General features: G+C 34.2%; 2 protein-coding genes across 2 annotated transcripts; both read right to left on the reverse strand.

The window, feature by feature from the left end:
* Positions 1–1,095: 1,095 nt before the first annotated feature.
* On the reverse strand, positions 1,096–3,115 carry LOC149390901 (AIG2-like protein D). Its single transcript, XM_089618593.1, has 5 exons — positions 2,915–3,115; positions 2,496–2,568; positions 1,725–1,817; positions 1,442–1,525; positions 1,096–1,358 (listed from the first exon to the last, which is right to left on the reverse strand). The coding sequence occupies exons 1-5, from the start codon at positions 3,061–3,063 to the stop codon at positions 1,212–1,214; spliced, it is 546 nt and encodes a 181-aa protein (XP_089474719.1). The 5' UTR covers positions 3,064–3,115; the 3' UTR covers positions 1,096–1,211.
* A 4,295-nt stretch (positions 3,116–7,410) lies between these two features.
* PBA1 (N-terminal nucleophile aminohydrolases (Ntn hydrolases) superfamily protein) lies at positions 7,411–9,824 on the reverse strand. Its single transcript, XM_089620969.1, has 8 exons — positions 9,568–9,824; positions 9,283–9,359; positions 8,982–9,037; positions 8,809–8,881; positions 8,319–8,430; positions 8,019–8,092; positions 7,857–7,931; positions 7,411–7,770 (listed from the first exon to the last, which is right to left on the reverse strand). Exons 1-8 carry the CDS (start codon positions 9,674–9,676, stop codon positions 7,636–7,638), a joined length of 711 nt encoding a protein of 236 aa, XP_089477095.1. The 5' UTR covers positions 9,677–9,824; the 3' UTR covers positions 7,411–7,635.
* Positions 9,825–10,243: the final 419 nt, after the last annotated feature.

Consider the following 10,243-nt stretch of genomic DNA (forward strand, 5'->3'; position numbering starts at 1 on the left):
CGGATGGCCCGACTGTAAATATTATTTACCATTAAAATTATCCTGCGATTTGCAACCAGGATATTCGACAACTCATTTGGAATAGTAGGATCATCGATTTCGTAGATGTTCTTCTATTGTTCTTATATTATCTATTCGTTTAGGTTAGTCATTTAATCCTTTTTAGTTTATATTTGTCTAGTGTAGGTGTTTAGGTTATTTAGTTTCTTACAACTTCGTTCTTATTTGGTTGTTAATTCCAAATTTTTTCAAGTTATTCATCATCAGATTTGAATCATGGAATCGTTCGTCAAATCGGAGACAAGTATTTTGTTTTTTCGGGTAAATAATATTTACTATCGGATGGTCCGATAGTAAATATTATTTACCATTCGAAAAAGCATATTTTATAGTTAATCTAACAGAGAATTGATTGGAGATGCGGGGGAGGGTTTCGATTATGGTGTTCTATGGGTTAATCGAATTGGAAATAATATATACTTACCATTTTTTCCAAGTCTGAGAACGGAGACGCTTCGTCGGCTTCGGAAGTGGCAAAATTAGAAAATTGGTTGCGGAAAATGAGGTCGGACGCAATATCGGAGGATTGATGGATTCGAAATCGACGGAGAGTTCGGAGGCAATATCTAAGGATTGAAGGATTTGGAGTCGGATCCGAAAATTTTGGTGTGTATTTGATGAGGGGTAAGATAAGAATATAATATTGTTTGGTAGTGGATTGAGCTAGTTACCTAATTTAATAAATAGTTGAGCTAGAATTTTAAAAGAGGTGGTCAATTTGGGCTAGGTACCTAACCGATCCTTTAAAAAAATTATTCATAATTTTTTGGAGATATTTTTATTTTTCTGATAAAAAATCGGTAAGAATGAACGTTATTTGTATTTGGGGTCCAATATTTTTTTTTTTTTTTTGCAAAAAAAAAAAATTTCTAAAAAAATAAAAATAAATCACAAAACTGTGTTTTGTGAGTATCTCCCAACTTCTACTTTATATATAATATATAATGCGCCACAGAAAGAGTAGTGCCAGGACTAAATCTGATAATAGATCGACAACCCCGTTCCTATTGCGCGAGGTGATAGTTATAAACGAGATTAAGCGACTCTATCTTTATTTTTAATTTTATTCACAGTTCAAATCGAAGTCAATTCAACATTGAAGGTGGTAATAATAATCACAGAATTGCTTGCCATATTATGTGGCTTGATGATTAATTAACAGGACGGTCCTTGCCATCCTGGCTGTAAAATGTTTCATAAGTGCCGACTCTTGTCGTCTTTGACTCGGCCAGATCTAGCTCTTCCATAAATCCAACTGTCATCTTCACAAAATCCTTCATGTGTACTTGTTTCCATTCCTGTAACATTACAAGTAATATCGAGGAAAAACATATCAGAAATAAGCTGTAGAAAAATGTAGAGCCTAGTAGGCAAGTTTTACCTCAAAATCCCACTCTCCATATAAGTCTGGATCGTCTTTGTTGCACCAAACATAAGTGTGAGCCAATAAGTTCTTATCATTCTCCTGAAACAAGAAATTAAAACATATTTCCTAGCCATAAGGGTAAGTTTCAATCCTAGCTCAATACACGAATTTTGCAAATAATCTGTGGCCGCGAGTACCAAAGTCTGGTAGAATTTGTTACAATGGTGGTTCCTTATTTTCTTCCAATTTTTTTAAACATCTAATTGCAAGTAAATTAAGGATTGTGACAAGTACTTACGGGAAGTGAGACCTCGACCGCGTGCCTTACATATTCGACATCCTCAAACACATCTAAGATGTATAATTCCGGGTCGGTTATACCCATCAAAACCTGGCACATAATTCACTAACATGGTGAGATCGAATTGATGTCTTCTATCTTTTCTTATTTAACTTTTATGCAGGGAAATTGTGTCTTTCAATTTAGAGAGATGATAGGGCCGAATCAATAAACGCCGTACTACGAATAACAGAGCAGCGAAAAAAATTATACCGTATTTAACATTACAGACCGCAAGAGTCACCATTTTACTTTCCCTATCATTATTATTACTTCTCTACAGATAAGACAACCACAATCCTATTCCTATCCTCAAACCACGCTTAGACTCGTTAGAACGTGTTCAGATCCTCTAGTTAGAAAAATTTAAGCGCAAGAAACAATTGGACATAAATAAATCCATAAAAGACCAGAATGATAATCTTGGCAATCACCATTAGACAGGCAGTACTCGGCCATAGATTTTCAAATATTTTTAAACAATGTCAAAAGGACTGCTTCCTAAGATTCAAATTTCAAACAATGAATCACACCAGATTTCATGTCTTCCTCGCTGTTGCCGTGCTACAAAATATACGTAGAACTACCATTTGTGATATGAGAACCAAGATCGAAAAGTAAATTATGGGTAACAGCAATGATTATAGTGGCTGGTTTCGATATAGTAAAAATAATTGGTTACTTTTTTTCCCTTGGCATGGATTAAAAGGAAATTTGGATATTGCAGACCTTTCCGTGGACTTTCTTATTCTCGACGGGCAATATAGCTGGATAAACACGCCCTTTGATGCTGTACCTATGACTGCGAACAACAAATTCTATTCATTCTCACCGCTGAAATGGTAAACTGAACACAAGAAATGGTATGAAGAACAAGGGATTTGGTTCATAAAGCTAAACTTATAATCGTCAATTCACCAATAACAACAATCCATAACAATAAAATCAAAAGTTTTGCTCGAATTGAAAATGATTTTTTTTTTCTTCCTTTCAGTTCGTTCATAGAACTAAATAGCCGATTTCAAGATTGAAACTTAATTATGAACCACATGGCTTGAGAAATTCACAGACATGGAGGGAATGAAACGAGAGAGAGAGAGAGAGAGAGAGAGAGAGAGAGAGAGAGAGAGAGAAAGAGAGAGACTGACAAGCCGTGGAGGAGAGCGGAGGAAGAGAGAGGAATACGGCGGAGGAGAGTGCGAACGACGTCGTCGGCCATGAGACTGCCATAGACGAACACGTTGTGGAGCTTCTGGGCCTCTGCTAAGCCACCACTCACACTTCCTACTCCACTCATCTCTCTCTCTCTCTCTATTCTCCTTTCATCTTCGACCAATCACCAGCCGGCAAAGTATACGTAGGATGGTTTGAGTTACAAGGACCAAGTTGAAAAAAAAAATAATTACAAGGACTAATATGCTAATTAATGATTAAAGATAATATGCATACAGCAACTTTTTTTTTTTTTTTTTTTTTTTTTTTTTTTTTTTTTTTAAATTTAACATGGCATCACTTTGTATTATATTTTTAAGACGACCATGCGTGCAGGCCACTTTATATTAAGGATTGAAATTCCGCGAAAATCGAACAGAAACCAGAGTTTTGGATGGTACTGACACCAGTTCTTACAAAATTTTCCTTAAATTTTGCGGTAACCCGGACGGTAACTAAGACGGAAATCGATTCATGAAAACCGGTTTCGTTTAGTGATTTTTGACGGAAATCGATTCATGAAAACCGGTTTGATTTAGTGACTTTTTTCCAAAAAATCAATGTTATTTAAGAGGAAACCGAGACCAAAATCAGAAAAGTGTCGAGAAGTTTTAGGGGCTTTTTCGCTTAGCTGAAAGCGATTTGTCACTGTTTTCCATCAAAATCTTAGGGATTCTTTCCTTTTTCCGGAAGTTTTTTTTATAATAAGTTCAATTTCTTAGTTTCTAATTTAGGTATTAATCTGAGTTGGTATCCAAATTTTATAAAATAAAAAAAAAAAAAAAAAAAATTATCAGATCCGAAAATAGGATTTTAATTTGAATGTGTTGGTGAGTTTTTTTTGTTAAATTAGTTGTGGAATATGAATGTTTATGTATAATTAGTTGGTTTTTAACATGAATATAATCATTATTTTGATTTTGTATCCAAATTTATTTAATTTGTTTGTTAAATCCGAATTTAATATAATTTAAATAAATGTTGTGTTGTTAATCTTTAATTCTAGTATTGGTATTTGATTTATCATTATGTTGAACTATTTGAATTTTGACTTGTAATGTAATGAAAATATTATAGATTTTTTTTATTTTTATCTTATATTAGGTATGACTTTTTTTTAAATATTTGTTCAATGGATCTTTTTTCGTAAATACTGTATTTATCGACGATAATGATAACTTCGACGGCACAGTTTATTTTTTTTCTCTATCCTGTATATCACGGTATACTACTGGCTTATATCACCAGATACCAAAAAAAATATGTGTTCCGAAACGATAACGGTATTTCGATCTTTGCTATATTAGGCTTATATATTTAATTTCATGGGAATATGCTAAAATACGTATATGACTTAAATAAGTCCACTACCCGCTTTTTCAGGAAATGGTTCTAACGTATATCTTGTATCCTCTACTTATATTAGTAAATAATTAACAGAAAATTTATTCAGTTCCAATTACTTTTGCTCACATGGTATTATAGTATAAAACTCAATCAAGTAATATTAGTTCTGGTTCAATCGGCAATTTCATTTGATTTGGTGGATCAAATTCTTATATTGTTCAGTATACAGCTACTTTCTAACCTCTATTAAATTAAACTACAGTAATTTTATGGAGTGATCTGAATCTGAAAAATTATGTCCAAGAAAGGTCATATTTCAGTCACGGTGGTGAAACCATAAGAGACCAACAAAGGCTTCATGATTATGTCATGGTTGGTAAAATTACCTATTTTTACCGACGACAAACGCGATCTGGACTACAGTAAAAGAGACATACTGGAAACGCCGGCCAATTGTTCGCGATCAAGAAGCGTTAGAGTAAAACAAAACAAACTGAGAAAAGTGTCACTCAATACTACACCAAACTGAAGACTTTCCGTAAGAAACTCTATTGGAGTAAAATACGAAACTTCAATAGTCAACACAATCAATTATATTTTTAATTTACATTTTAGAATGTAATTTCGTGTATAATAGTTCCTAAAGTTTAGTAGGCAGTTATTTACTTAATAATATCTTGTATGAGTTCTGTTGATATTTATTCTTTGCTGATTTTATGCATTACTTAGCTTATTTTACGTGCCCTTCATTCTGTAATCAGCCTATATATATTTGGCATCTAATGCATAAAAAATACACCTCAAATCAAATTCATTCAATCATGTTGTTTCCATTTATTATGGTATTAGAGCAAAACTTTTTATAAATCTTTCTCTTCCTATTATCAGACCTTTTGTTTTTTCTTCTCTTAAACATAGTTTTTTCTTTACCCGATTCCATGGGTGAATCCATTCCATTCACTCATAATCATACTCCATTAACCACTCTAACAGTCCTTCAACTGTTTTGGTTACCCCATGCTTATCCGGGGATTACTATGGCTCATGAAGCATAGCTGTCTCAATGGCTCTCCGGGCTAAAAACAAACTCGGTTACGTTGATGGTTCAATTCCAAAGCCAAATCAGAAAGCTGATGTTCCTAATTGGGAACACTGCAATGATCTCGTCGAAAGTTGGTGTCCTCTGAAATTGGCCCACTATTCTTTATGCTGAAACTGCATCACATATATGGACTGATCTAAAGGACCATTTTTCTTCAGTCTAGCGCCCCTAAAATTTTCAATTGAGGCGATCAATTTCTGCTTTTCAACAAGAAAGAAAATCAGCCTCTTTGTATTTGACTCAGCTTAAATCCTTTGGGATTAGCTAAACTCCATTGTCTCTTACACTCCATCCGTTTTTGGTAATGCAAAAGTAATTATTAATCAACAAAATCATAGGACTTTCTTCAAAGACTTCAAGATCGTTTTTCGGCTATTCGTAGTCATTTTCTCTTGATGGAACCATTTCCGTCCACTCAACACATCTATAACCTTGTACGATTCGAAGAGAAACACCAAGCGATTCAAATTGGCTCTATTCCAACAATGGACTCAGCCGCACTTTAACCCTCCAAAGCATTGTTCTATCCTTCAGAAAAGCGTCAATGCCTCTTATGTGACCATTGCAACAAACATGGTCACACCCGTTCCAAATTAAATAAATATATTTATCGCTTCACCAAATCTAAAAAATGCATGTCTCTTGATACATAGAACCTTAATGGACAACTTTGGTATATATGTGCAAAGTTCCCGACTAGAAGATTATTATAAGGTGAAGGGCTACTTCTCATGTATAATATAAGAATATCATATGTCTCCCTTGAGTTTAATTGAAATGCGACGTTCATTTTCTTGATCTATAAAAATATCAGAACTCACCCTTAGCATTACTATTAATATCAATTATATACCTTAAAACACGTTTACCCAAAACCCTCCCTTAATCCCTAGTTTCGTTGATTTTTTATTATTAAAAGTTGAATTGGTAATTTTACCCTCAATGAAGTCCTTCCTTGTTATAATCTTATATATTTCTTCTACAGTCGCCAATCGCATGAGCCCTTTTTTTTTAAGTATAACGAAATATATGATATATTTCTTCTCTAGTAGCTAATTCCACAGGCTAATTTGTTTATATAATAAAATAAAAAGAAGGGAATTTATTAAGGGTAAAATGGTTAGTTCAACTTTTAATTTAGAAAAATATCAATGAAATTCAAGATTAACGGAGGGTTTTGATTGGTAAGCACATTTTAAAGTATATAATTTATATCAATAGTGATTGTCAGGATGGACCTTTATATTTCTAGATATCAAGAGAACAATTGCTGCATTTTGATTAAACTGAGGGGAGACATATGATATTATCATGAATAAATTATCAATCAAAAGTAAATTTACTTGTTCAATTTAAAAAAAAAAATTATCAATAATATCAATGTAAATCATTGATATACCTGGATACACCCGTATTATTACAAAATAATTTGCAGAACAAAGAAGAAAAAGAAGAATATATGTATAATAAAAATGATCATCGGTGAGGAAGGCATTAATTAGCGGTCAAAGATGGAATCAGGAGATGAAAACAACATTGGAGGGCTAGAGTCTTTTCTTGTGTTGTGTGTGCAACTTGTTTCTAACTTGACAAACTCGTGTCATTTTCTTTACCCAGAGTCTCCAATGACCTTTAGTTGAGTTAGCTCAAAACAAACATATATTCTTGGTATCACTTCTTACGGCACAACTAATTCTCCTTTACCTTGTTACGCATACATCTGAATATATTAACATTTCTGCATCAGTGTCGAGATTAAAATGATTAGGATTTATTTATCCAAGTTATCTGCCAAATTGCAACAAATTAGGCATTCCCGTAAAAGGATGCCACCAAGGGTAGTGCGTTACACACTTGCCAATTGCTATAGGTTTGTTCAATTTATCAACTTAAAATTACTGTCAATAGGGAAAAGCTTCAACTTGTCCGGTGTCGAAATTTGAATTGCCTTGTCGCCATCCACATTTTAGTTGATAAATAGAGTATAATAAAAAATCAAAGTTGCCAATTTTTCACGATAACATTATGATTTCATGTTAGGGGAGAATCGCAAGGAAACTAAAGCGAACGCAAAGCATTACCAGAAGTGTAATTTAGAATCCTATAAATTGCAGAAGCTCTAAATTCACAAAATACACTGAATATTTTGGATAGTGACGAAAGTTCTCATTTTGGGCAACAAGTTTCCGAAGAAGAAAGACGAGATGATCATTGGATGTTCATTGGCTCGGGGGTGGAATTGTTGAGAATGTCGAGCAATGAATTGTGTGGCTCCATCTCCTCGTGCCACAACGGAAGTTGGTCCCCCGGGTAGAAGTTCCTTGTCACTCCCTCCGAATTTATCTGCCAAATCCAAAAAACTCTCTTTAAGAATAAAACTTGCAAGCAAATTACTGAAATACCCATTGGGAGAGAAAGAGAGATCTTACAACAACGGTGCGAACAACACCACCGCTGGCACCGTCACGTGCAATTGCTAGGGAAACTGCTTTCACAACTAGTTGCTGCATCACACGAAAAAAAAAATATTGAGATATACAGAATGAAGAATAATGTGAGGTGTCTTGGACAAGTGTTGGTGAAATACATACCTCGGCTTCTTCCTTGGTCATCCCTTCTTTCCATGCCTGATCAAAGAATCCATAGAGATAACTGGAGCCAGATCCTGATGAAACACAGTGGGGAAAGTAACTTATTGAAACTCTACTATTTATGATCCGTCAATGAATAGTTAATGATGCGATTTCAATAATTGAGTTTCTAGATGTTAAGATTGCATGGTTCTGGGCTAGGCATTTAGAGGCAGTGTATTATTTACTAGCATTCACGACTGAGATGAACAAACTGATAACCAAAATTGGAACTTGAAAGGTTAAGGAGATTATAATTACCCCCAATAGCAAACGGCTGCTCTATTATTGTTCCACCGAGAGGAATTCCATAAATTTTACCACCTTCATACTTGTCCCATCCTCCAACAATCATGCCAGTTTGTAGATTATCCTGTCAACTCCAATTAAAATTATGATGAGTTGTTCCCTTTCGTTTGGCTAGCACGAATTCGCAAAAAAAAATAAAATTAAAGACCCGTATAGTATCAAGTGAGACGGACAATAAGGCAACAAATAAAAAAGGTTAGATTTAAGCAATTCGAGGACTTAAGATGCATAATCTTACAGGCAGTTTACATTGAAAATTCCCAGAAATGCCATACACTTGGAATTAAGTGTTAGAAAGAAAAAAGTAACCCATCCCAAAACTATCCCCAAACTTAAGTAAATGTTTTGTAGCAATGACAGATAAGTGTTCAAGTGATAGACTCGTGCACTTGTTTCGAACCATATCCGATGATAAATGTAAAAAAAGAAGAGAAACACAAACCTTGTTATTATAAGCCAAGAGCCTGACAAGGTTTGCAGCGACTTTCACAGTTGCGGGCTGTCCAAGTTGTATTCTGTCCACAACATTAAGAGGGCGTCAATAACAAAGACACTTTCCAAACCATTATCACCACATTGAAGCAGCTAGAACAAAACGGAATTTGACCAACTCACGTGTGTTGATGAAGGAAGTAACGAACATAGTCGGACACAATCTGAGAATCAGCAGCCTGAAAAAGCACTCACAAATCCTCTATAGTAAGCATCAAAATAATAAAACACTAATACCTAATAATAACAATAATGGATTATGGATTTACCACGAAGATGCATATTAATACCCTTCAAACTAGAGAATGCCAAATATCCATGGGCATTATATTATGGTAGAGTATAGAATTTGAGTTCATTTCCAGGTAAAGAATTTTGACACACATAATACAGAAAAAAAATTATAAAAATTTAGGATAAATACCGATCCTGAGCGACAAACGTAGACATTATCAGTGAGCTGAGTAATCTTGTCCGACGCACGGTTCGCCACGTAAACACCTAGAATTATTAAAAGGAAAAAAATTGAGTTCAAATTCATCGCCGATTCTTAAATTAGTCCAAGTAAAAGGACACAACTTCAATTTCTTAACCCTAATCACAATAAGCGAAGAAACGGACAAACTAAAATCTTGAATCGGAAGATATATGGCCTTAGTTGTATAACATTCGATTCGAGGAAGACAGAGCAAATGAAAATGAGGATTACCAGTGCTGGTGCGAGAGTCAGCTCCGAGAACAACTCCGCCATCGTAGGTGACTCCGATGATGGTGGTTCCCATCGAGTGGGGAGCGTCGAGTTCCTTGCTCAGATCCATTTTCTCGACAACTTTTTTTTTCTTCTTCAGAGAAATGAAATAAACGAGAAACAATTGAGAAAGACGAACAGAAAAAGAAAAATCTGAGTCGGAGAGGAAGTGTGGGAGAGAGAAATAGAGGTTTGGGCTTTTCTTTCTCTTTCCTGACTTGTTCGACAAGTTTATTTTTTATTTTTTATTTTTTATTGCACAGATTTTATTTTGGGCTTGCCTTTCAATGGGCTTTAGAGATATTGATTTTTGGGATTTAGACGGGAATACCAATCTGAAAGATTTTTACTAAAACTAACCAAAAGCATAATCAAACAATAATTATTAGTAAAATGGGATTATTTCTAAACTACGACCTCCTCAATACTTTTAGACCAAAAAATTCAATATGTCAAAATTAATCCAAAAGTATGATTTTATAATATTTGTCGGTACAAAACTACCCTCAATAAAATATATGTTTTTTTATATATTTTGTTTGTCTAGTTTATTTGCATGGTCGTCAATAATCTATCTAATTTATTTATATTGTCATCATTACAGTTATTTTTTGGGAAATTTTGAAAATATGAAAAA

This window comes from Urtica dioica, chromosome 7 (genome assembly GCF_054948205.1).
Source record: "Urtica dioica subsp. dioica isolate 48M chromosome 7, U.dioica_male_clone48M_v1_H2, whole genome shotgun sequence".
NCBI lineage: Eukaryota > Viridiplantae > Streptophyta > Magnoliopsida > Rosales > Urticaceae > Urtica > Urtica dioica.

Excerpts from the sequence above, each read along its gene's own strand:
- PBA1 (XM_089620969.1), bottom strand. The coding sequence starts at position 9,676 with ATGGATCTGAGCAAGGAACTCGACGCTCCCCACTCGATGGGAACCACC. Across the intron at positions 8,882-8,981 it reads TACTTCCTTCATCAACACAC|AATACAACTTGGACAGCCCG; the intron begins GTGAGTTGGTCA and ends TGTTGTGGACAG. Across the intron at positions 8,431-8,808 it reads TCTTGGCTTATAATAACAAG|GATAATCTACAAACTGGCAT; the intron begins GTTTGTGTTTCT and ends TGGAGTTGACAG.
- LOC149390901 (XM_089618593.1), bottom strand. The coding sequence starts at position 3,063 with ATGAGTGGAGTAGGAAGTGTGAGTGGTGGCTTAGCAGAGGCCCAGAAG. Across the intron at positions 1,818-2,495 it reads ATAAGAAAGTCCACGGAAAG|GTTTTGATGGGTATAACCGA; the intron begins GTCTGCAATATC and ends ATTATGTGCCAG. Across the intron at positions 1,526-1,724 it reads CGGTCGAGGTCTCACTTCCC|GAGAATGATAAGAACTTATT; the intron begins GTAAGTACTTGT and ends TTCTTGTTTCAG.